The sequence below is a fragment of the Globicephala melas genome, chromosome 5 (assembly GCF_963455315.2).
Source record: "Globicephala melas chromosome 5, mGloMel1.2, whole genome shotgun sequence".
Lineage (NCBI taxonomy): Eukaryota > Metazoa > Chordata > Mammalia > Artiodactyla > Delphinidae > Globicephala > Globicephala melas.
The window spans coordinates 43338715-43365602 of record NC_083318.1 but is presented as its reverse complement, the minus strand read 5'-3'; the positions used below and the strand labels follow the sequence as shown (position 1 = coordinate 43365602).

Sequence of the window (26888 nt, the reverse complement as noted above, 5' to 3'; positions counted from 1 at the left end):
CTGATTATCTAATTATCAATACCTAGACAAGGAAAGAATAGTGTTAATTGAAAAAATTATTTATATTAATGTTCATTTCAAAAATGCTTTTTAGTATATTAGACTTATGTGTTTGAAATTGTGCAGTTTCACAAAACGTCAGATAAAATAATGCAGCTCCAGTGAAAAGACCCAATTGATGAAAAGCTACAAGAGCTTCAGCTTTCCCATTTCTGCTTTGCTCCTCTGCTATAACACCTTCAGACCTGGCCTGGACACACTGCTCCCTCCCTCTCTTTGCTGACTATTTTAAAGGACAGAGACAGGCCTTGGAACACCATGTTCTTCCTCAGGCTATTACAGAAAATGAGAGAAATCCATTCCTACAACTGGCTGCCTTAGGAAACAGAATTTTAGATTCCTTCCCTTCCAGCTCCTGTTGAGTTAGAAGCAGGGGCCATAAGCCAATAAATGTGGTGAGACAGCACTTGGGAACTGACATAAACAAGCAATAAAAGCCTACTTCCTTCTTCACAATCAGTGCATAATAGAATGGGATGGTTTTACACTATAAAAGATCAGAGAATAATAGAATCTGAGCTGTAAAGGAATCTTAGAGGCCATACAATTTTCAGTACCTTTTGATTTTCAAAATGATTCTGAAGATTTGACCAGAGCACTTGTTTTTGATTGATTCATTAAGACTCAGTTTTGACCAAATATAACCAAAACAGAGAATTTCATGGTCACAGGAATGTTTAGAAATGTCATCCTCTGAACTGTTCCATTTTATGAAGGGGAATAAGGATGTTCCAAAGGCATCAGTTCCTCCTTTCACTGGCGGCCGAGGGCCAGTTCCCAGCTACGGGGCCTTTTTGGTCCATCTTGGTCGCTCGCCCGTCTCTTACCCTGCTGTTAGACTGTTAGGCGGCTGCCCGCAGCACGGTGCCCAAAATAGCTCACCGTGAGTCTGCAACCAGGTGGGTACTCGTGGTGACAACAGAACACTAGTGACAACAGAACACTCAAGGTCTTTGGTGAATCAACACGAGATCGACTTTGCTCTATTCACACCCGTTTATATCTGGCTCTCAAGTTTAGGTCTAGGGTAATTTCCAGACAGCTTAATGCTAAGGGAAGAATTACAGTTTTCCGTTTTCGAATCAAAAGGGTACCAGAGGTACAGGTGAAGTTGGCAGAAGAGAACTCGACCTGTCACGGTCCCCCTAAATGGAGTGCCCGGCCCCTTCCCCGAGCCCCGGGCATCTTCACTTCCAGGAGTCCTGCGGGGGCGGTGGTCTCGGCACCGCCCTCGGTGCGGAGTCACACGCCTGAGCTGCAAAGGACAGTCACCCCAAGTAAAGAGGTCGCCCAGGTGATGGAGCAAGGGCACCACGGCGGCCAAGAGCTGTATCCGAACCCTAATGCCGAAAGACAATCTAGTTTGTCCGCGGGCGCGGAAAACGTATAAAGCACACAGCTCCTCGGGCTGAGTCCCTGAGACCATCGCTTCTCCTCCGCGCCCCCCCTGTTGGGTAGCATCTCCGGGCTCCTCCTTGCCCAAGTGCTTTGGAAACTGTCAACAAAAACCTAGAGGCCAGGGAATGTGGCAGGTGATCATAACTATGCAGAGGAGATGGAGCCCAGATAGCGGACCTATGGGGCCGGGCCTCGCGGGGGTCGGGGATCTGGAGCCGGGCCCTCAGAGCCGCGGCCACGCGAGCTGTGCCAAGACCGGGCGGGCGGCGCCGGCGCACTCCGGGCACCGAGCCTGCAAAACGGGCCCCGGGCGAGCGGCCGGCCACCTCGCAGACAGCGGGCAGCAGGCGCAGCGGCCGCCGCCCCTGGGCGCCTCGGCCAACCCTCCGGCCGCCGCCGCCTCCGCTCTTGCCCCGCTCCCGCCGGGGCCCCGACCCGAGCCCCGGAGGCGCTCGCTCTCCCCGGCCGCGCGACCCGGCTGCATGGAGCCCGCAGCTGGGCCCAAGACGGCCGAGCCCGGCACGGCGCGGGAAGCCAGCGCGCGCTACGGCGACGGCAGGAAGAAGATGGCGGCGGCCGTGACGGCTGCGGCCTCTCACGCGCAGCTGACGCTAATGGCGCGCGCCGGCCGGCGGACCGCGGATAGTAGTGGCAGCGGCGGCCCGGGCTCCACCGAGGGGCGGGGCGAGGCGGGAAGGGGGCCGGCCGGAGGAGGAGGCCGGGCGGGAGGCTGCAGGGAGGCGGTGGGGAAGGTTTGTTGTGCTCGGAACATGGCGGGCGTCGGCGACGTGACTGCCCAGAGAGAAGGCGGCGGCGGCGGCGGCGCCGACATCCCGGAGAGGGAAGGCCGCGGAGACGCGGAGCAGCCGGGCGGCGGCGGTCACGGGCCCCCGCCGGCGCCTCAGCACACGGAGACACTGGGCTTCTACGAGAGCGACCGCCGGCGGGAGCGGCGCCGCAGCCGCGCAGGTGAGAAGGGCGGGCGGGCGGCGCTAGGCCGCGGCGAGGGAGCGGAGGGGGGCGGGGGGCGCCGTGGGACTGCCGGCTGCGAGCTCCGGGGTCGCCGCTGCCTCCGGGGCCGCCGTGGTGTGGGCGCGCGGAGCCGCCGCAGCTCCCGAGGCTCCGCGGCCGCTGACAGCTCCTCGGGCGGGTCCGCGCGCAGCGCCGAGGCCCCGGCGGCAAACGCCCAGCCAGGTAGGTGCGTCCGAGAGAGAGGGCTGTGGCCCGGGGAGTTCGTCCCCACTCGCTTTCCTGCTTTTGAAAGGTCTTTCAAAACAAAACAGAACGCCTGGTATCCTCACGCCTCGATAACGTTGGCGAGCATCTCCCCACGTCTCAGGGAGCCCAGAACTGAGAAACGCAAGACTGATTTCATTATCTGTGTGTCAAGGTGACTTTTGTTCTGTGTTTTAAGCGAACTTGAGTCATCGAAACCTGTTAACTTGCCCTCTAAATTTGTGTTCTTCTGCTGCAGATAACAAGGTGGTAATAATGACCGTAAAGTTCAGTCATTTTGCTCAGGACATAAATATTTAGCACTCCTGCAAATGTTACCTGTGAACTTTTCCTAAACCGAAACTTAAGCCACATTGAAAAAAAAGAAAAAGGCTGCGTAAGATGCACTTGTGGATCCTAATTTCAATGACCGGTTTTAAGCATATTGTTACAATGTTGTTTCTTTAAGCTATAGGAATTTATTCTTATTTTTAGGGAGTTTTTAAAAGTTGCATTTGTATTCATATTGCAGTTGTGTATTAAGCTTAAAAAAGGGGAAGACTGAGATGTATGTTTCATTGAATATAGGGTGATAACAGCATTTTAATTCTTAAATAATTCTAAGTTTTGAGCAGGAACAGACCCATAACTACATTAATTTCTTCCAACTAAAAATTTGCTTCTGGTACACAATAGGAGCTGCATTAGCCGTTATTTCCTGCAGTTCATGCAAATAAATGTTTAAGTACTAAGGCTACTGCATCATTGATTGCACTCGGGTATTGAAGATGTGGGAGTACTTAAATGCTAACTTAAGGCTGATCAGGTAAGATCCTGATTGATTTGCTAATTATCAGAAGTAGACGTAGGTTAGACTTTGAAGAGGACTTTATCTTTGAAAAATTAAGTACAGACTGTGCCTTGTTTTGTCTTTTTCAATGAACCACTTAGAAATTCTCAACTCTAAGTTGTCAGTTAAACACTTGCTTGGGAGAGTGTTTACTTTCTAAATTGGTCAGATTTAAGTAAGACAAAGTATTAAATCTCTTAGCTGTCTGTTTACTTACTTGGACTTCAAAATTAAAAGCACTCTGGTGCAAATAGAAAAAAAATGTAGCCAGGTTTCACTATAATTTCTTTGAAATATTTATGAGTTTTAGGAAAGCCAACATTTTAAAAGCCTTTGTTACTGTTTGCATGCACAAAAAATGAAGTTGTCACGTGCCTTTTGATGATCATAGATGTTGGGCTTCTGGAGTAACCCTTAACACCCCTTCCGTGGCCCTGCTGGTCATGGGTCTGGATATCTGGTACTGTGGACTTCCATTGACTTCACGCCGCCTGTGCATTCTTCATCATCATGGGTTACGGAGCGTGGTTTACTTAACATGTTTGAAGCCGGACTTTTAACCCAGAGTTGCAGGAAGTCGTTATCAGGGACACACTTCCGGCTTTAGTCTTTGGGGTAGTCATTGTTTCCCCAATTCTGGACGTTATGTTGAGGAGAGATGACCGTGGCAGCTCTTGGGGATGAGGACTTAGGTGAGAATCCCAGGAGTATTTCAGCTGGAGTCACCAGCCAGCGTTGTTGTGTCTGGGCCTGCACATGGGCCCTTTGTTCTTTCCCCCGGGTGTCTGTCTCTTCTCCGCTAGTTACACAGCTCTTGCCCTTGCCAGTGCCCACTCTCCAACGCTGATGCTGCACTGGTCAGGGCATCCTCGCTGGAGATTAGAATTCTTTCAGTCACTCTGAAATGCCCTGGGCTGCTAAGTGGCTTCTGCATTCACCCTAACCCTGCAGCATTGCTCCCTTCCACTGCTCAGCATCCTTTCCTTCCTCTCCTGTCCGGAATTTAGAAAACTCTTACCTAGGGGCTGCCCTGGGCCAGAGGGCCTTGGAGTGGCACCACCTAGTGTCATGTGAGAAATATTTCTTCCCGAATCAAATGTCTTCCAAGCCTAGGTGCTTGCACTTAAGGTGTTACATGTCCATTTTTTATATTCTGGTGCTGCCTCTGATACTCTAGTCTTCCCCACCCCCCCCGTCCCCTGCCAATTCAGGGCAACCTTTGTCTTTACTTTTTTTTGGCGGTACGCGGGCCTCTCACTGCTGTGGCCTCTCCCGCTGCGGAGCACAGGCTCCAGACACACGGGCTCAGCGGCCATGGCTCATGGGCACAGCTGCTCCGCGGCATGTGGGATCTTCCCGGACCAGGGCACGAACCCGTATCCCCTGCATCGGCAGGCAGACTCTCAACCACTGCGCCACCAGGGAAGCCCTGTCTTTCCTTTTGAAAGTCATAATTTTAGTGTCTTGTTGGCATGAACCATCAGTTAGTTCCAAAGTCCCCGTTATCATTTCTCCCAAGGAATTTAGGACTCTTATAAATTAGACGTTTGTTGGCCTGCCCTAACCATCTACGGTCCCGTAAATGAATATACAGATTAGGTGATTATCCACACCCGCTGAATCCAAGTAAAATAATTCAAAACATAATGTTTGAGGTTCCTGTTTTTATTTTATACCTGTCTGTGTTCATTGATAGTTTTTTTTTTATGTTGGGAGTAGGAGTTTATTAATTAATTAATTTATTTTTGCTGTGTTGGGTCTTCGTTTCTGTGCGAGGGCTCTCTCTAGTTGTAGCAAGCGAGGGCCATTCTTCATCGCGGTGCGTGGGCCTCTCACTATCGCGGCCTCTCTTGTTGCAGAGCACAGGCTCAGTAGTTGTGGCTCACGGGCCTAGTTGCTCCGCGGCATGTGGGATCCTCCCAGACCAGGGCTCGAACCCGTGTCCGCTGCATTAGCAGGCAGATTCTCAACCACTGCGCCACCAAGGAAGCCCGTTTATAGGTTTGTAGAATATTTATGTATATTAGTTTGTATATATACAGCTACATCAAGGGTAAGCTTTCTTTTTGTTTGTCTTTTCAAACTCTTCTAATCACTTTGTTCACTGAACTCCCTCTGACTTATATGTAGCCTGACAATGGGCTGAGACTTTTCTCAGGTTCTAGTACTTAAACCTTAACATAGATAGGAATGGATATCCCACTCGTCATTCCTGGTTTCATTCTCTCACTCATAATGGTCACTGTGTATTCCACCGTAGCCTTATGTGGTCACCTGTCTTGAACTCTGGGTATAGTAGTCATCAAGAACCGCAGATTCATCTCTTCTGTCTTCTTTTTTTCCTCTTCTTAAAAATATGACCAACTTCTATTGTCCTTTTTGATATAAGACCAGATAATAAGTACATATGACTGGGACTTCCCTGGTGGTCCAGTGATTAGGACTCCATGCTTTTGCTTTCTCTGTTCAGGTTTGATCCCTGATCAGGGAACTAAGATCCTGTAAGCTGCATGGCACGGCCAAAAAAAAAAAAAAAAAAAAAGTACATATTACTATGTTTCCATGCTTGTGCCCCACTTCACAGGTCTGCAGAAGTTCTAAGTGGGAGAATTTCTGTATAGCCATATTCCCATTTAGGAATCTAGGCCCAGCAAGTCAACTTTTGACTAAGAATTAGGCAATCTGTGCTTGGCTTGGTTCAGTTGTTCAATTGCTTTGTAGACTCTATGCTTGCCTAATCCATTTGGCTCTGTTTCATAACTCCACTACTAAATAGTTTAGTATCTGAAGTATCTAAGTTGGCTCTAGTGACTGGAGACTTAACAGTAGAAGACTTGTTGTAAAATAAATATAACACCTACTGGTGAGGATGAAACAATACCTATATAATGCAGGTATTGGAGTATGCATAGGGATAGGTATTGCTTGTAAAACAAAAGAACTTGAAGTAAGGTATGGGTGAACAGTATGGTTTTTGACTGTAGCAGTGCCATGGGCCCATTTTGTTCCTTTTTAGGTGGTGACTCGTCACTCTGGAGCTCTCCATCCCTTGTGCTTCTCTCCTCTTTCTTTACATTTTAAACTTCTTGCTTTACCTCCATAAGAGAATGAACAGAGGCAGGAAGAAAGACTAAAACTCAGAAAAGCCAACTGATCTCCTTTTTAGCAGCTCCCACAAAAGATTTTGAGTGGGACAAGGGTTTTAACTGTTCGTATTCACTATGTCCCATTGTGTATTTGAAAATTTAACATTTTGAATATTAAAATACATTCTCATTTAACCAGTCCTGATCCTCTATAGTATGTTACATAGTTATTCTTATGGCCCCAAACTTATCCCTGATGGATGATTAAAGGCTGTGATTCTGAAAATTATGCTCTAGAGTAAATCAGTTTCTCATTTACAAAGGAAAGTAAGAATAATTGTAAAACTGCCTGAGAAATTACTTGGAGTGAACACAGCCCTGTTGCAGATAAAGTAAAATTAGCTTCTTCTCTTCTGACAGATGATTGCTCTCCTTTGAAAATTCTCACTTGCTTTACTTAACAAGTACTTGTAAACTGAACAAGCAATGAAAAGTTATTTATTTTGATCTTTGACTGGTTCAATATTCTTGACCTTTTTAAGATGTTTACCTTCCACCTAGTTTACCTTCCAAAATTCAGTCCTAGCAGCTCATTTGCAGCCCACTTTGGGGATGCTTGCATAAAAGAGAAAGAGGTCTTTGGAAAGACTGTATCATTGACTGTCAAGTTAATGATTTTTCGTTCCCATTTTTAGTCCCCTACTTTGTAACCTTATGACCTTGGAAAAAGTCACTTCTCTTTTTGTATCTGTTTTCCATCTATAAATTTATGAATATTCTACCTATTCTTTACTTCCCTAAGTGAGATTATTTATAAACAGTTTGAGGACCTTAAAAGTTCGACTGGAACCTTTACTGTATTTGACTTAGGAAAGCAGAATTGCTGTCATTGATTCCTAGTTGGCCTTGTACAAGGGTGTGCCTTTGTATTTGTGTAATAAACTTGTAACTAATATTTTAGTGTAACTTTAATGAAGCCTATTAAATTTTTGCATTATTTAAGACTGTGGAGATTTGCATGTTTCATAGTATTTTCCTAGCAGTTAACCAATATTACTTTACAGGTTTTTGATGGTCAGTGGTATTTTAAGAAAGATATATTTAGACATATTACTGAACATGTAAATATATGATTACTCATTACTTCAAATTAATACTTTTTTATACTGAGTTTTTATTTCTAAAACAAGCTCTCTCAGAAGATAATTAAACAATATTTCTTCTTTTAGGGATGAGGAAGAAACCATTTATACTGTACTTTTTCTCAATTTAAGATACTGGATCACAAGGCAATTCTGTGGTAGATGAATATTGTTTAAAAATAATCTGGAAGAATTGATCCAGGTTTATGATTGGTATTATTTTCCTAGTGTTAAATATTCATAATTGGCAAGACTAACTTATTCAAATGTAGAAGCTCATTTCTATTATAATTGTTGATAAATAGTAAAATACTTCTATTTTTTAAAAGACTTTTACTGAATATTTCTTCTTGGTGAGATCTGGATAAATGAACCAAAATTGGTTGACATCTGAAGAGTTCAAATGGTATTCAGAAAATAAACAATTGGATTATTTTATTTTGGAAAATAATTTGCACTTAAACTATAAAGAAAGATGTTTGGCATAACAAATGAAAGTGACTCTTGCTAAGAAGGAATGAAATATCACCATGGTATGGAAAAAGTTACGGTTCAGTTAGCTAGCAGAATTCTTGAAGAGTGGCACCCACAGGTCAAAGAACAGTAGTAGCCTTCCTAAATCATTAGCCAGGCACTCTACCCAGTATCACGGGACAAGTGAGTTCAGGTAAGTCTGTAGAATGCTAGAGAACAGCGTTTAAAACAACAGCAGCAACAAACAAAAGCACTGAAACACAGCTATACTTTGGAACAGAAGATTGAGTAGCATCCTGCAGACAATATCCATGGCCAGGAAAAGATTGGAGATGGGGAGACCAGACAGAGCGGCAAGACTACCCTGTGCCTTAGGAGCTCGGGCCACCGGGCAACAGAATCTTGTTCTTCAGCGTGAATCAGACGGCTCCTTCTGACAGGTTGAAGCCAGATCAGGGCTAGGTCATCTTCTCTAGTACGATTGTCAGATAGATGGGTGATAATTATGGTCCAGGGGAGAGAGCACGCTGGACTTGGAGTTCAGAGATCCAGGTTCTATTCCCAACTTGCCCCTTAGCTTTTCAGTGACTTTGGACAAGTCTCCTAACCTCTGTGAGCCTCAGATTCTTCATTTGCAAAATGTGAATGCTGTTAACTGTTCTTTAGCTCTCAGAATTGTGAGAATTTCATGAAGTAGTGTGAGCAGGACCTTTGTAAACTACCCCAGGCCATCTAGCGGGAGGATCCTAATCCCTTAAGTAGGGCCAGTTCTCCAGGAGTGGGGGAAGAGGAGGAGGAGGTAAGAAAGCTTTCAAAATATTTCACCCCATGAAGCTTTTTTTTTTGTTGTTAGTATTGCTTTAATGTTTCTTTTAAAACCATTCCCCAGCCATTAGTATGGTGTTAACTGTAGGCAAACACTGCCCTTACACTCAGAACTCACTGCTGGCCGGACATGAAGAAGATCTGGGTACATGGTGCTTGCTTTCAGAAAGCTCATAGGCTGGTAAGGGAGCTGATTAGTAAACAGTGTAACTTCATAGAAGTAAACCCAGAATGCTACAGGAGCACAAAGATGGGGGGTGGGGGGAGACCTAGTTTTCCAGAACACAATGGCCTGTTTACAAAAGCACTTGAGACAGTGATAGAATAATCTGGTGCCAAAAAGCACACACTTTAGGATAGACTGCTTGATTTGAATGCTGGCTCTACCATTTGGCTTGCTCTGTGACCTTGGAGACCTCCTTAACTTCTCTGTGCCTTGGTTTCGTCATCTATAAATTGGGCATAATTATAAAAACTGTCTCATAGTTATGAGAGGTGTCTACTCAAAACATGTTTTATCATTTGATTTTTAAGTGTTTACTTTTAAATTTTCTATGGAAAATCAAAATTGGTGTTTATAACTAAAATTCTTGCATTTCTAGAGGTAAAATCCTGACACGACACTTTTTCATATTTACTATATAGTTAAAACACTTTCATAGGTTTATATTTTATAACTTGTTTAAGGAAAATTAGTTACTTAAGTTATATAGTTTGTTAAAGATGCTTATTTGATGTGTTACCTTTTATCCATGGAAACAGGATTGCAGAAATAGCAGTAAACATTAGGTAACCACCAAACTAGAATTGGTTAATACTATAGATCATGTGAAATTACTAGTCAGTAGTTCAAGCATTGTGTCATGCTTTGCAGTTTTCATATCCTTTCATTCAAGTCCTCTCTCAGTCCCTCGAACATCCTTTGTGGATGGCAAGCAGGTAACAGGTGTTGTAAAACTGCTCCAAGCCTTGGTTTCCTCTTCTGTAAAATTGAGATCCATGAGTGGAGCGGGGTCACGGCACTAATGAGTGACAGAACTGGTGCCAGAACTTCCTTCTTCTAATTGCTAATCCTGTGCTCTCTTTGTGCATCATAACAAAACCCTTATTATGGTGGAAGTTCAGTCATCTTGTGGGCACCAGGGAAGGCACCATTATGGAGGATAATTTTCTAAGTAAACAAGGGTACAGTGTTGGGCTGCACCCTGCAGGCCTACAAGCCCTGTGCTTGCCCAGCTTCAAGACTGAAGAAAGAGCCTGGACTCAGCAACAGAGACATCAGTAGTTTAATGGATGGGGGATCTTACACACGTGAAGCAAGGTCCTGGAGTGACATCCCACAATGTGTGGCTGACAGCAGGCAGGACATGGTGGCAGTCTTCGCTGTCAGGGAGAGTGGGAGATTACCAGTTATAGGGCAATTGACCCCAGGTAGGCTCATTAGTTACCAGGGAAACCAGTAGGGGGCACACCCCTCACTACCCCTTTGATAAGAACAGCCACTAGCTGGGGCTTGAGGCAAGTATATAGGAAGATCACTCATGTGCCTAAGATGTAGGTGAAGCAGGCACTGGCTGGGCAGGGGAAGTACAGAGAGCAAGAGAACAGCCTCCTTTAGTGGCCTCACCATACATGCAGCTGTCTCAACCTTTTAATTTAATTTGAGTTTTTTAAAAAAATCATTTATTTATTTATTTTTGCCTGCGTTGGGCCCTTGCTGCTGCACCCAGGCTTCCTCTAATTGCGGCGAGCGAGGGCTACTCTTCATTGCGGTTCGCGGGCTTCTCATTGCGGTGGCTTCTCTTGTTGCGGAGCATGGGCTCTAGGCGCGAGGGCTTAAGTAGTTGCGGCACGTGAGCTCAGTAGTTGTGGCGCACGGGCTTAGTTGCTCCGCGGCATGTGGGATCTTCCCGGACCAGGGCTTGAACCCTTGTCCCCTGCATTGGCAGGCAGATTCTTAACCACTGAGCCACCAGGGAAGCCCTTAATTTGCTTTTTAAAATTTAAAATTGTACGGTAACCTGTTTATCTCCTTCACACACTGTGATACTAGTGCGCTCCCCAACTTCCTGCACTTACTGGGAACGATGCACCCAGCCACTCACCAGCTGTGACTGCATTGCGGTGCCCTGTCCTCCTAGGGGTCGAGGGACAGGTACCTGTTGGGGGACCTTTTCCATCATTTGGATGCATACGGACTGGAGGCTCCTTAGCTCCGGCGACTGCTGAGTCCAGTGAGACACCAGGAGCTTTGCGTTCTTGCCCTGCTAAGAACACCCCAGTCTCAGAACACACCTGCCTCAGTCACGGGCTCTCTTCCCAAGAATCTGCTACTCTCTGCTTTTGCCACTTCTAATTTCTGATTCTGTTTTTCTCTCTGCCACACCCTCCATTGTGATTTCCCTTCCTCTTCTCTGATCCACACATTCTTTCAGCGAGCATTGGTTGAGCACCTCTTACGTGCTGTACCCCGAGGATGCAAAGGTAGAGGAGAACACCAGACAAGAAAACGCATGTACCGTGTGGAGCTGAGTTGGGGGAGGACTTGTTCTGCCTGGGGAACCTGGGAAATCTTCACGGGGCAGGTGACTCTGCACATGTTCACCTGTGGAGGCTGGAAGGGAGTTCTCAGGCCAGTGAACAGTGTGATCCAACTGACACATTTGCCAGCAGTGAGAAGTGATGTAACTAGGAAATCATAACCTTGAGGTTCAGGGAGGCAGTTCAGGGCGGCACTGCTGGAAAGATAGCCAGGGACCAAGGCTGCAAGGCTCTGGTGTTGCCACTGCTGAGGTGTTGACCTCACCTGGAGGTCCCACGACCCCCAGAGGGTTTCCATGGCTGGCCTGCGTGCACACGGACAGGCGCCAGGCCAGGTGGGACCGAGGGGACAAAGGATCGGAAGGAGGGCTCCGGTCAGGCATCCTCTGCAGTAACCTGGAGAGAGAGGACGAGGACCAAATGCAGGCTGAGCCCGGAAAGAAGAGGGCACAGTTAATAAACATTTCGAGAAAGAGTCATTAGAGCTTGGGGAGAGGAGGGAGGGGATGGTCAGAATTGGCCCCAAGCCGCCAGCGTAGAACCCTCTGTATCACTGGTGAGCCCTGAGCTAACAGCAGGGCTGCAGGAGGTCGGGGGAGGGGGAGGGGATTAGTGGAGAAGAGGTGGTGTTTGGATTTGCTAGTTTAAAGGTGCCTTTGGGATTTCCAGGTGGCAGTTGGAAATATTGGTTCAGGCTCAGGAGTCAGAGCTGAAGGTATGGTGACTTAAGGATTTAGATGATGGTTTTGACCTTAGACAGCCCAAATAGAGTATGTGTAGGAAAAAAAAGACAAGAAAAAGAGAAGGTGGCTGATGACACATCAGAGAATATGGCCTTAAAGGATGGCTGGCATTTTACTGTAACCGTACTTTGTTCGGATGTAGTGAATAGAGCACCGAACCGACCAGCAAATGCTTAAGGGTCCGGTGGTGGAGGAGGCACCCCGCAGAGACTTAGGTTAGCAAAGGTGATTCCGAGAGCAGAGCGCCACTGATGGGGGTGGCAGGCAGGAATGTGAAGCTGGCGGCAGATGCCGCTCAGCAGTTATGGTGAAGTGACCTTTGGGGCTCATGACTCAGCTCGCTGGCGCCAGTGAAACTTTGTGTAAGTGCAGTTTCTTCCGCTCTCTGAATGTCCTGTTGCTTCCCAGTTTTCACAGGAAAGAACTGATATTTTAGATATTAGCTAATTAAAACATCCCTTTCTTTCTAATTGGAAAACTGAACTGTGTGCACATATAACTGTTTGATCTTTCTTTTCCATTTTAGCTGTTTTGCAGCTCAAAAGACTCTTTTTCTCTCCTTCAGACGGTAGATCATGTCCTGTACCTAGCCAGCCAACAGCATATTAGAAAGTTCCTAGCCAGAAATTTTACTCTACACAGATTTGGTTATACTAAGGCCTTTTTTTTTTCTTTTTCCTTTTCATTAATTTATTTTATTTTAATTATTTATTTTTGGCCGCGTTGGGTCTTCGTTGCTGCGCGCAGGTGTTCTCTAGTAGCAGTGAGCGGGGGCTACTCTTCTTAGCGGTGATCAGGCTTCTCATTGCGGTGGCTTCTCTTCTTGCAGAGCACGGGCTCTAGGTGTGCGGGCTTCAGCAGTTGCAGCTCGTGGGCTCAGTAGCTGTGGCTCACGGGCTGTAGAGCGCAGGCTCAGTAGTTGTGGTGCACGGGCTTAGTTGCTCCACAGCATGTGGGATCTTCCCAGACCAGGGCTCGAACCTGTGCCACCTGCACTGGCAGGCGGATTCTTAACCACTACGCCTCCAGGGAAGTCCCTATACTAAGGCCTTTTAGTCTGAACATCTGTTAATATATGCAGTGAAGTTTACATCTTGTGTACATGGCTTCAACCACAGATGTACTGAGAGTACCGTGCTCGTGGTGCACTGGATGATTTGGCCTGCCCCTGCGCTGGGCTGCAGTAGGTGGAAGTCCGGTTTTCTCTCCATCTGTTTCAGTCTCCTGTTTCAGACAGCTTTCATGGTATCACTGACTCTCCAAATGGGTTATGAATCTTGTATTTTAAAAAAATGTGTGTAATTTTTTTGGGGAAGCTGTAACTTCTATACATAAGCAAACCACTTCACCTGACGCTCAAAGAACTAGCGATCTGTCCCAGTGTTGGAGGAAGTAAGCTGTTTTTAGGCCCACTGGGAGATAATATGTCCACTTCTGAGTCTTCCTAAGGGCTTTTCAAGGGTATTTTGGACTATACGCTGTTCTCCATCCCTGCAACCTTTAAATCCTAGCATCACATAAGACGTAACTATGAGGGTCGATCACTCGTAAATGAAATCAACCTCCCCTCTTCGTCATTTTTTGGAGGGAACACCAATACTGTATTTGGTAAAAGAACTACGAGGCCAGCTCAGAGCAAAGAGGACAATTTGAAACCTTTGGTGTGCTGAGTTCTGGAAGAGAGGATGGCCTCCTAGAGAGTAGAAGTAGGGATGTCTGTGAAGTTGGAGACTGAGAGGTCACCGAGGTGCTGGGCTGTCAGAGAAGTGTCACCCAGTGGGAAGATTGGGATCAGGCATTAACACCCTTACTTCTCATCTCAAGTCCTCCAGGTACAGCCAAATGGAAAGCATTCCACCTCCTTTGGCCTTTCTTTCCTCCGCTGAGATGAGATGACTGTGGGTGAATTTGCCTCAGAGGAACCGAGGAAACAGGTGGACAAATCCAAGGAAAGGGAGGTCTTTCAGATCGGGTTGAGGTTCTGTTTTGTATGACTTATTATAATTACCATCATGTTGGGAAGCCTTCACCTGGGGAAGTGGCACTATTTAGATACTTGCAGGATCTCTGAGGCTGAACAAGGAAGAATTTGCACCAGTGTCTGTGTACTTCACCCAGGATAGTTCTTGGGCTGAAGCAATGCCTGTTAGGTGACTTGGCTCCCTTTTGAGTGTGTGTGTGTGTGTGCCTTTACCTGCCTTCATCTCTCTATCAGTCCAGGTCCTATATCACCTGTAAGACCCAGGACTAGACTCTCACAGAACACTTTTCTAACTATTCTGGCTCATAGTAATCGTCCCTTTTATATTCCTGTGACTTTTTCAGTTTATATCACACAGAACAGCAATTTTCTCAACAGTCTTTTCCGGTGGTTTGTGTGCAGTTCAGTTCTGGGCACAGAAATGTAGATTACTTTGTTTTATTCTCTTGTTGTTTTGCATATACATTACCTGTAGCACCAGCTAGCATGGAAGTTCCTTGATAAATACTGTTCTTTTTGTTTTGTCATTTTTTTTTTTTTTCCTGTAGAGCTTTCATTGTTGAGGTTCCTCAGTGCTGAACTAACCAGAGGGTACTTCCTTGAACATAATGAGGCCAAGTATACAGAAAGAAGAGAAAGAGTGTACACTTGTATGCGAATACCAAGAGAATTGGAAAAGGTACTTTTTTTTTAACTCGTCGTTTTGAAAATGATGTCAATATGTTAATTCTATTAAAAAAATTGTGAACAGCTTGAGTTGCGTTTTTAAAATATTGGAAATAACGTGATCATAAATAATTAAATATATTGGGGGAGTAGGAATTCCCATTCAGGAAGAGTCTTTAAAAGTGTATTTTTAGTGTAAGATCCAGTGATTTTTAACTTTGCAACTTATTAAACTTACCATATTCCCATTTGTGTCCCACCCAAATAACTTTTTCAAGGAATTGCTCTCTACTTATTCCTTTAGTTCTCTTCAGTTTTGTTTTACTAGAAGCAGTTTTCTTCCCATTCAGAGTAATATAAATTATTTAATTGCACCCTTTTTTTTAAGGTTTCAGTTTCTCAGAAAGCCCTCATTTTTAAAAACAGTTTCTTCAAAGAAAAGAGACAATTTGTTTCACCTTCATCACAGAAAACATCTCAGCATAGGATAAACATAGTAATAGCAGCACTAAATCTTTGCACATAGGGCGCTCCCTTGATTGTGTCCCAGGCCATCAAGACCGGTCAGATACGAAATCAAGGCCGCTCTGTCTGCATTGATAGAGTTGACCAGTCTGAGCAAGAAGGAAAGAATTAAGAAATAATTCAGCTTTAGCTATACTGAAACACGTTTTCATACTTTTATAGTAACGTAAAATTTGTAATGTTCCAGTCACTTCTCTAGAATCATACTTTACTATTGGAGTTGGTATCGGAAGAGTTTGGTTGGTTTGGAGTTGGGTTGCTTTCTCAGTGTATTATAATAACAAGAGGTGTGGTACAGTGAAAAGGAAGGATGCCCGGTTTGTGAGATGTTGCTTTCAGTAGGTTCTTAGTGGCGCATCATGTGCTGAAGCTTTGGAAAGTTCTGTATTAGGGTGAGATTTAGAGAGCTAGGGAGCCAGCAGACATTTGAGACAATGAAACAGCTTGTTGCCTTTGGTCAGGATCATTAAACATGCGTAGCTATTATTGTGTTGCTGCTTTTCTGGGGAGTTCTAGGGTTCTGTGGAGGAGTGAGGGCTGGAGGTGAGGAGGGAGGTGGAGGCCTGGGGGGCACCCTCGACAGCACTCCTCCCCAGGTGCAGCATCAACCTTATTTTGTGTATTGGAGTTGCTTTAAGATTTTGTCCTGGAGGGACCTAGGGGGTGATGTTTCTTTTGCTTGAGAAAAAAAAAAATTTTTTTAAGGTAAGTCTTGTGTCTTTCTTAAAACACTTTAACCTGCTTTTCAAAGCTCACTGTTTTCTACCAATGATAAGTCATGGCTGGAAATGTGAGGACACTGCTGGAGGCGTGGATCTCTGCGGCCTGGACTCTTGTCGGGGACAGTGCCGGCCTCGTCCGCCCACCTGTCTGAGCTGCTCTGGACTCCCATTTTGCTCTGGGAGAGCACAGAGGGATTTGCCTGCAGTCACAGGCAGACTTTATGGACACGCCCGGGAAGCTGGTTCGACACGGAGAGGTGTCCATCTGACCCCTTCTATCATCCCACCTGTGGCAGAAATAGTGCGTGATGGCAGCATCCTCTCGTAATTCTGTCACCTCATCAGAGGCAGGTTCAATACACCCATCGTTCTCTCTTTACTAGCAACATTGAAATCACAGACAGGTTTCTGGGTAGATTTCTCACAGAAACTTGTAAGCGTTTCATGTTTGTTACTGTATTAAATTGTCTTCTGGGGGAAATCCCTGCAGGTCTTTCTGGGACTGCAGTATAAACCATTGTTTTTCAAACTGTGGTCCGTTACAGGACCACTGATAGGTGGAGTAACCCATACGGTTACTAATCAGTTAGGATTTATTTTTTTTTAATTAAAGAATAGAAAAAGTATCAGATTGCATTCATTGCCTGTGCTAAGGGTAAGTATTTTTTCTTAAAACTTAGGTCTCACTTCTATGTGTATAAAATGTATTAACGTCAGAAAAGTTGAATGGGCACTGCTCATGCACAGTTGTAATTATTCTAATCCTGTTTCCCATGAGAGAGGCTTTTAGCTTTAGGCCTATTTAGGAAATTTTCATTTAGTCTCTTAGAACAACACTTTAGCAATTTTACTGCTTAAAATGTACGAAAGAATGTCTTCTTTTTCAGTTTAGAGCAATTTCTTCTTCTAAGACTAAGTGAAGCACAGAGGAAAGTTAGATTTCAGTTTAATTCCAGGCTTAAATGTCTCTCAAAACAGCATGAATTCACTCTGCTCTCTCTAAGGCCTTTATTTGATATGTGGGGATCCCACTTCAGACTTCTATTGTGAGAGGTGAGAGGCTATCTAGATATTCACGCTAATCTAATTTATTTTTTATTGGTTTCCTTTGTGTTTGTCTATTCTAATATGTAATACCTTATTCGTTTTTTTATTGTTCTTGTTTTTTTGGGTAAATGCTAATATATTTTCACCTAACCTTTGCAGGAAGAGAAAGTTGATAATTAAAGAGCACTTTGCGTCTACAGGGATTGCAGATACTATAAAGCATGTAATTACTGCATATTATACTTTAAAGTCAAGAGAAAGGTCAGCTTAGTATCTCTTACCGAACCTGTTTAATGATTGTAAAAAAAAAAACAAAAAAAAAAACCCATGTTTTTTGTGTCAGTGGATAAACACATTATACTTGACATTTAATAAAGGTGAATTGCTTACATATTTAAAATAGTATTTCCAATTATTAGCACTTTTTTACATTTGAACTTTTCAATCTTAGGTAAGCGTATGAAATTTTGGAGCATTTTGTTGGCTTTGGGGCAACATTTCCTCTTTTCCTCCACAATCCCTTTTCCCCTGTGCCCACACACACCCCTTGGGTTCTTGTCCTAGATCTGCTGCTAACTGCTTACGTGGTCCACTTTGGGGGCTGTGTTTTTCTCTTCCATTACAAGGAGGAGGCTGAACTGTACTTTCTGTGCATCCTGAACTGAGAGCCAGGATAGCAACGTGGGTTAAGGGCATGAACTCTAAAGGTAGTCTGCCTGGACTTGAATCTTGGCTCCACAGTTTATTAACTGTGGGGCCTTGATTAATTTACTTCTGTCCGTGCGCCTCGGTTTTCTCATCTGTGTGTTAACTATGTGGTGAGCCTTCTGTAAGTGTTTTAAAATCTTTACAAGCCTCTCTTCAGCAAATTGGGAATGCCTTGCCCTGGGAGAGCAAGAAAAATTTTGAAAGGTTTCTTGTCCCCAGGTTGCGTTCCAGTGGAAGTCTCATTTGCAATAGGGGTAGCTGTCATCTTGGGCTGAGTACAGCAGGAAGTGATTGGGAAAGGACTGATTTTCAAGGTTCTCCTGTGTCCCTCTTTCATCTCCTGCTATACTTTCATCTTCCTTCTTTGCTAGCTAATAAACGACTTTTCTAACCCTGCAAGGGCCATGATTTTCTGACTCTCAGCCCTCTTGGATTGCTGACATCCTGCAGAAAGAGCCTTTAGGGAAAACTGTTTTCTTCCCTCTTTTTAGCCAGACTGTCTTAGGGTAAAGCTTATCTCTTTCATGAGGATTTAGCTAATGGCCATAGAGATAACATACCTTACACCCTGACATTTTCTGCTGAGCCCTCAAGTCTGACCTCAGCAGGCACGGGGCTGGAGCTGACAGTTAGGATAGACAGTGGTTGCTTTAATCAGGTGCTGGTGGAACCAGGGCAGGGGATCACCAGTTTCCCAGAGAGGAAATTCCTGGTGAGTGACTTTCACTGCTTCTTACCCCACTTGGCTTGGCCAGTTACATCCCATCTCTGGCATCCATTTCTGTGTTACTAATAAAACGAATAGCATTTATCAAATAAGGATTAGATGCTTAGCACTGTCCTGAGCACCTGAAATGAAATAGCATTAAATCCCATCAGCAGCCTCCTGAGGTATAAGTACCATGAAAGTTCTGTGTCCTCTTCCTGCCACACTCTGCCGTCCCACGTAGACGCCCAGACAGATCTCACCTTCAACCCATGTTTTGGTTGAAGCATGTGCTAGTGTGTGTTCTGCATTTTGACCGCATAGGAACAGTTTACCCCACACCATGTACGAAATCATCCCTTGTCCAAGGGCTAGTTTTGTCATCTGAGTGAATCCAAAACTGCAGGAAGTAGTGAAGAAATGCTCAGCATAGTATTGGATTGGCCAAAAAGTTCGTTCGGGTTTTTCCGTAAGGTGTTACACGTTTCCTTAACATCTTAACAGAAAAACCGGAACGAACTTTTTGGCCAACCCCATATTTTTTAAAATTCCCTAATGTATTTAAATACTAATTTAGAGAGATACAGCTCACTCATGCATTTATTTATTAATTTCCTCTGTCTTTGTTTTGAGTGCTCACTGTGTTCCAGGCACTTTTACAGTGTGGGAGTAGAGAGATAAACATAAGACTCGTGAAGGTAATGGCAGGGTGATGAGGAGAAAGGTCACTTCTGTACATTTTACAGCCTGTGTGGCGGGGACAGGGGTGGTTGTACTAGGGAGATCCAGAGGTGGAAAATTGCTAGGAACACACAAGAAAGGACAGGTACACTGGAAGGTTGGGCTGGATCCAGGTTACTTTGAATGGTTAGGCTAAGGAGTTTAGACTAGCTTTGGGAGGAAATTGAAATTTATTTCTCAAGAATACTTTTAGCTGTATAGGTAACAGAATACCTAATGGTGACTTTAAAAGGTTTTTGAAAAAAATTTTTTTTTTTTTTTTTGCGGTACGCGGGCCTCTCCCGCTGCGGAGCACAGACTCAGCGGCCATGGCTCACGGGCCCAGCCGCTCCGCGGCATGTGGGATCTTCCCGGACCGGGGCACGAACCCGTGTCCCCTGCATCGGCAGGTGGACTCTCAACCACTGCGCCACCAGGGAAGCCCTGAAAAAATTTTTAACAAGTGAAGAGGAAGGAGATCTTAATTGTTCCAGCGGATTAATGAGGCCAGCATGGACTCAAGTTCTTTTTATCTTTCTGTTTCACCATCACTGGCAAATTGGCTCTCAGTCCTCCTTTTAATAGAAAGATGACAGCTGCAACCTTGGGCATTACATCTGCATTATAATCAGAAACAAGAGGAGATGGACAGTGCCACCTTTTCCACTGTCCCTTTTATAAAGAATTTAAAGCTTTCCCAGAGGTGCCCCAGCATGCTTACTTCCGCTATGTCTTATTAGCCACTGAGTCACACAGCCATCCCTGCTGCACAGGAGACTAGGCCAGTGAATATCATGCTTTTCCAACAAAGGGAGAAACAGATTGAGAATGATAATCGGGTTATCCACCCCTCAGAGCTCTGCTTCTGAAACATAGCAATGTTCAACATGAATTAGAAATAAGAGAAGCAGGGAGAGCTTAAGATCCCTCCACAAGTACGCTCTTTCTTCAGATTAAAATCAATTGATTAGGGCTTCCCTGGTGGCGCAGTCGTTGAGAGTCCACCTGCCAATGCAGGGGACACGGGTTCGTGCCCCGGTCCGGGAAGATCCCACATGCCGCAGAGCGGCTGGGCCCGTGAGCCATGGCCGCTGAGCCTGCGCGTCCGGAGCCTGTGCTCCGCAACGGGAGAGGCCACAACAATGAGAGGCCCGCGTACAGCAAAAAAAAAAAAAAAAATCAATTGATTAATTTTACCTCTTAAGAAATTTATTCCTCGTGTTAAATACATGTCATATGTGGGATGTGATTATTATGAAGCCTTTTATCAAAATTACTTTTCTGTAGTTACATATGTTTATGTAACCTTGCCTATATCATAAGAGGTAGAACTAAAATGAAAATATATTTTTGACTTTACCTTATAATTCTGTGCTTTTTGACAATCTTTTATTTCATCATTACCATGCTTTGTATGTTATAGTTATTTAATATATTTTTTTAGAAAATTGAATCCAACTGCTTAGTCTTAAATAGAACTACTTAAGTTCATCAGGTTGAAGATATAAGTATACAGTAGGTATAGAATACTGTGTTTGGGGCATAGACTTTGTTATTATTGGAAGGGAGAGGTTACTGTCACAGAGGGAACTCTTGGGGTCGAGGTGAACAACCTTAGCTTCTCATCTCGGGTCTGCAGGGAAGAGCCCAGTAGCCCGATCATGGTGTTCCTTTGGCTTTGACTTTCTTCGTCTAAGATTAGGCACTTGGACTAGGTCATCTCAGGAGGGTGGGTAGTCCATGACCGTGTGAATGAGTTTGCTGACGAGGGGCAGAGGAAATGGGAGTAATGGAAACGTTCACAGCAGGGAAATTTTACATCTCTAGTGGAGGAACTTAGTTCTGCTTTTTTGAGAGTTGGAAGGGGTAATAACATTTAGGAAAAAATAATTCAAAAAGTTCCTTTCAAAATAATGAACTTAGTGAAAATATATAAAGCCTTTTTGTTGTTTCACAGTGTAAGTGTATATTAAGAAAATGTAGTTATAGCCAATGTTTCACCTTTATTTCAATAAAACAGTCCTGAGATTTTGTTATGAGAGTACTTAGATCTGTTTATGGCAGTGATTTTTTGGGGCATCCTACTCGGTTTCTAATTTTCATGAAAACGTGTGGGGAATCATCCCTCTAAATTGTTCTCATGATGCAGCTCTTGCTTGTGACACACCCTGACTCAAGACGTCCACCACATGACTACTAAGACACCGGAAAGCCTGGGGTATCTGCTCATGTCAGCATCTCGGCAGCCTTGGCTGGTGTTCCTCCTGGCCTGCCTGACGCTTGGCGCCCCTGGCTTGCAGCAGTGGTGACAGCAGCTTCCACGTGTCTTGTGTGACAGTCTTACCGTTCCTAACGCTTCTTGGCGTGGGGCAGGTGGGAGTGCAGATCCATTTTGGCGGGGGCACGAGTAGCCCACTTCAGAGGGAGGTCTTGGAGGTGATGGGGGATGGCCCAGGCATCCAGGGCTTCCTTGGCCTGGTGTCAGCCCTGTACCTCTTAGGCACATAGGATCCATCAGATGGTTCTAGGGCAACCAGCCAAAGACTTCAGGCCTCCGTCCCATTCACTGATGTGTTTAAAAGACAATTTGTGACCTTGGCACTGTGGGGCTATGTTTATCTTTTTGGATCAGTAACTTATTTCTGTCACGTTAGCTTTGGAAACAGTCTAAGCTCTTTCTCTTCCTCTCTCTTTCCATCGTGCTGTATCAGGCCACTGTGCTGTCTCCCTCAGACTAGTATTCTCCTTCGTAACTGTTCCTGCTGCTTCTCTCAGCCTGCTGCAGTGCTGCTGGTCGCTCCCTAAAAAAAGCAGATTTGAGTCTAGAAGGTGTGTGATTGTAGCCTGCAGCAGCTGCTAAGACCTCGCAAATGTGCCATAGGGTCCTGAGGGCACACCCAGCCTTGTACATCACAGCCCTGTTTGTCCTTGCAGAATACCAAGTAATGGCCCCTGCCTCAAGCAAGGGTTGTTGTAAGGACTAAGTAAGTTAATACAGGTCAAGTGCTTAGAATATTACAGTATTCAACAATGACTAAAAATAAGAGAAGGAGGAAAATCTCAAGATCTTTCCATGTGCAGTCTTTCTACAAATTAAAATCTTCAATATATTTATTTACCTCCGAAGAAATGTATTCCTTGTGTTAAATATGTCAGGCATAAGTTGACTGTTATGAAGCCTTTTATCAAAATTACCTTGTTTTCTGTACGCACATGCGTTTATGTGGCTTTACCTGTCATGAAAGTACTTGGCTCCTTGTAATCCCTTTTTTTTCCATCTCCTAGAGTGCAGACTTCCCAGGGGTATGAATTTTTGAATTCAGATGAATAAAAATTGTTTTATTATAGGGATGACCTTGAAGCAGTAATTGCTTTCAAAGTCAGTCATTTGTAAACTTCCTTATTGATAACCCAGTCTCCTTGACATCCTTTTAATTGATCCCCGCATGTGAGTTTGTTGAGAACTTCCAGAGCACAGGATAAAGATTTGTGCCCCTTAGTGGTTAACTGTGCAGATTCCTGACCCTCTCATCTGATGATTACATTCTGGCCACACAGCCTCCCACTCACGTTGCACCCGAGCACGCTCTTGTCTTTGCTTGAAATGCTGTTCCTCCTTTCTGTGCCTGGCGGCAGCTAGTACCCATCTTGTCTCCTGGTGGGAGATCTTTGCTAACGCTGTTCCTCCCTCCCCCAGGTGCCCATCCCAAGTTCACCACCACCACCCCCCACTGCCCCCAGCTCGCTGCTCAGACTTGATCTCAGCGCATCCAGAGCACATCCTTCGTCCGGCCCTTACTCTGCAGTCTGTGTCCCGCTCGCTAGATTTGAATTCCCTGGAGAAATTGTCCTTCCTAAATGACCTTTCAACCCCCGTGTAGAATTAAGCAGGACGCGGGTTCTGCTCTGACAGGAGTAGACCCAGAGCTTTATAAACTGAGACCAGGGGAAGGAAAGAAAACACCCTTCCTGCTTTACTACTGCTTCCCAACTCCCACCCCAGAGCAGCCGCCCTCAGCTCTGGACACTACTCTGTGGTCATGGTGGAGGAGGTAGATTCAGAATTGCCAGAAGATGGTTTGTGCAACTCAAAGAGGCATATTCCAGAATCACTGTGCTTTAATTTTGGCCATAACATTTATTGAAATTTCAAATGGCATTAAAAGGAAGGCAGGAGATTTTTGTCAAAAAAGGAAGCATTTTTAAAAGGTTAAGAAACCTTGCTCCACTCTCCACAGAGAGAGGCTGGCATTTTATTTATTTCTTTTGAGGCTAGTATTTTTCATATGATTAAGAGCAATAGTGTTAGGTTCACAACGAGTGTGGTAAGAGCTGGTTGTGGACATTTTCACTAGCGTGTGATGTTTTGTTGACCAGAAGTGTTACAGAATTGTTGTAGTTTTAACATTGATGTTCAATTATTAAAAACTTCTGTTAAATCTTTTTTTTTTTTTTTAAACATATAAAGCCAAATCCAGTGGCGAGGTTGAGGCTGAGTGACAGGTGTCTTCAGTAGAAATAGTGCTTCAGTTTCAAAGCCATGTCTTCTGCAGACCTACTGGCCTTGCCTCTACTGCTCAGGAACTGGGCAAGCTCCCGAGTTTCACTGCAGAGTCGGGGCAGGGGCGGCGTGCTCGGGTTGGAGGTGAGGATGGACGGAGGCCCTCAGGCCCTGTGCACAGCACCTGGCCAGTGCCTGGCCGTATTGCCCAGTACCCGTAAAAGGCTTCTGAAGCCTTTGCACACAAGATCTCCCGCCAGACAGAAAGTCCAGGGAACATTAGAGCATGCAATATATGTTTCGTTAAGAGAGAGAAGGAGGAACAAATCAAAGACTGAGCTAGCTCTGGAAAGTTTTCACACAAAACCTTCTGTAGCATTTTGTCTTCCATCCCCGGGAAAATAACACGGAATGGAAAAGAGGTACAAGCCAAAAACTCCAGTGTGGGGTTTCTTCTTGAAGTTTCTCCATTATGCTTTGGTTTTCTGCATTCTGTTATTCATGTAGTGGCCAGTTCAAAGAGATGACATATTTATAAGGCCTCCCCCACCCTGCCCCCCGTAAAGGTGAGATACAGCTAAAGTAAGATACCGCCTTCTTCAAGATGGATAAAGTGAGGTGGGGCTGGAGCAGCAGTACCAGAGGAGGAGAGAAATGGGGAAATGGGGTGAGAGAGCAACAAGGGTCCAGTGCGCAAGGCATGACTGTCAGCTGATAGGACGGATGTTCACCCGTGGTTTAAAGAGGCATGTTCCAGAAGCATGGTGCTTCTTTGGTTTTAGCCACAACATTATTTATTTTGAAATTTCAAGTGGCATTTAAAGGAGATTTTTGTGCTTCTCGAAACAGGGTGGCATATGACACCAATTTCATTGCTTTATAGTCACACCTTGTGTATTTCAGGGCCGATTTCATTAGCTGTTACTTAAGACTGCTTGAATGCTTTATGGTTATTTGGTCCAAATGAAGAGGAAATAGTACTTGCCTATTTTATCAAGATGCCATACCAATTAACTGAAGGTGTGAAAGTACACGTTATTCTTGTTAATAATATATACTCAAACCTTTTTATTTTATTAAGATAACATTTTCAAAGCTAGCAGTAAATCTATATGTGTGAAATGTTTATGCCTTTTGTAAATTTGATTCATTAAATGCCTTTTATTTCTACATTTTTTATGACACTAGGCAAATTGGCAAAAGACAAGTTAGCACAAAGAAAATTACGTTAACTCCTATGCCTAGCAAAAATAGGGAGTAAGATCTTTTTGCTGTGCTTAAACTGCTTCAAAGAGAACATGTAGGGCCTTGAGGCAGACAGACCCAGGCGTGAAGGCCAGTTCCTTCACTCTGACCCACAGCCTTGGGCAGGTGTTCAGCCGCCAGAGCTGTGGTTTCCTCATGTGCTGAGCAGGGATGAAAATCACTAGCTCAAGAGCTGATGGGGGATTAAGTAGTCAGCACTCACCACTCGCCTGGAGGATGGAAGACACAGGAGTCCCTCTTGGCACATCTCCTTCAGACTCCTGGATCACCAGGTAAATTAAATGAGATGCCCTCCAGCGCCCAGTAGGGCGCCAGGCTCACACTCAGCCCAGCAGGGGTTTCTTTACCTCCCTCAAGGATGAATGTTTTCAGGATTACATCTTGTTTACTTTTTTGGGAAGTTTTCTCATTTTCATTTGTAAAGAATTTAAGAGAATGCTGTGCTTTGTGAAAAAAGTTAACACCTGAACAGTAGATAGAGGAGTTGGGTCACTTTTCCATGTTTCTAAACCCTGAAAGGCATCTCTTTTGCTTTACTTGTGTATTGCATGTTCTCACATAGATGGATGCCTTCTTTCCACCCAGTTGAAGTTTCTTTAGATCACAGCCACTTGCTTTCCTTCCATTTTATTTTTTAAATTTTATTTATTAATTTATTTTTGGCTACGTTGGGTCTTCGTTGCTGCACGCAGGCTTCCTCTAGTTGCAGCGAGCAGGGCTACTCTTTGTTGCGGTGCACAGGCTTCTCATTGTGGTGGCTTCTCTTGTTGCAGAGCATGGGCTCTAGGCGCGCGGGCTTCAGTAGTTGTGATATGCAGGCTCAGTAGTTGTGGCTCGCGGGCTCTAGAGTGCAGGCTCAGTAGTTGTGGCGCACGGGCTTAGTTGTTCTGCGGCATGTGGGATCTTCTCAGACCAGGGCTCGAACTTGTGTCCCCTGCATTGGCAGGCGGATTCTTAAACAACTGTGCCGCCAGAGAAGTCCCTCCTTCCATTTTAATATTGAGATCTGTCATATCGACAGCTCCAGGTGGTCTTTATGTGGTCAGCACACAGTGGGGGGAAGATTTTTTCTTGCCCACTGAGTTTACTGGGCTGGTTTAAAATGTGAAGGGGAGGATAAACAACAAGGTCCTACTGTACAGCACAGGGAACTATACTCAGAATACTGTGATAAACCATAATGGAAAAGAATATGAAAAAAGAGGGCTTCCCTGGTGGTGCAGTGGTTAAGAATCCGCCTGCCAATGCAGGGGACACGGGTTCGAGCCCTGGTCCAGGAAGATCCCACATGCCATGGAGCAGCTAATCCCGTGCACCACAACTACTGAGCCTGTGCTCTAGAGCCCGCGAGCCACAACTACTGAGCCCGCATGACGCAACTACTGAAGCCCACGTGCCTAGAGCCCGTGCTCTGCAACAAGAAAAGCCACTGCAATGAGAAGCCCATGTGCCGCAACGAAGAGTAGCCCCCGCTCGCCGCAACTAGAGAAAGCTGCACACAGCAACAAAGAACCAAAAGCAGCCAAAAATTAATTAACAACAACAAAAAGAGTATGAAAAAAGAATGTCTATAACTGAGTCACTTTGCTGCACAGCAGAGATTGACACAACATTGTACATCAACTCTACTTCAATAAAAAGAAAAATTGAAAAAAAAAGTGAAGGGAAGGCCCGTTAGACTTTTGTTACTGTTGTTTACCATGATACTAATA

At 44.8% G+C, this 26888-nt stretch overlaps 1 protein-coding gene across 1 annotated transcript in view; it reads left to right on the top strand.

Moving 5' to 3' along the window:
• Positions 1-1637: 1637 nt before the first annotated feature.
• TAPT1 (transmembrane anterior posterior transformation 1) overlaps positions 1638-26888 on the top strand; it is a 65517-nt gene continuing 40266 nt past the window's right edge. The window contains exons 1-2 of the mRNA XM_030864273.3: positions 1638-2427; positions 14864-14994. Of these exons, the coding sequence (XP_030720133.2) occupies positions 1638-2427; positions 14864-14994 (921 nt within the window). The remainder of the gene's footprint in view (positions 2428-14863; positions 14995-26888) is intronic.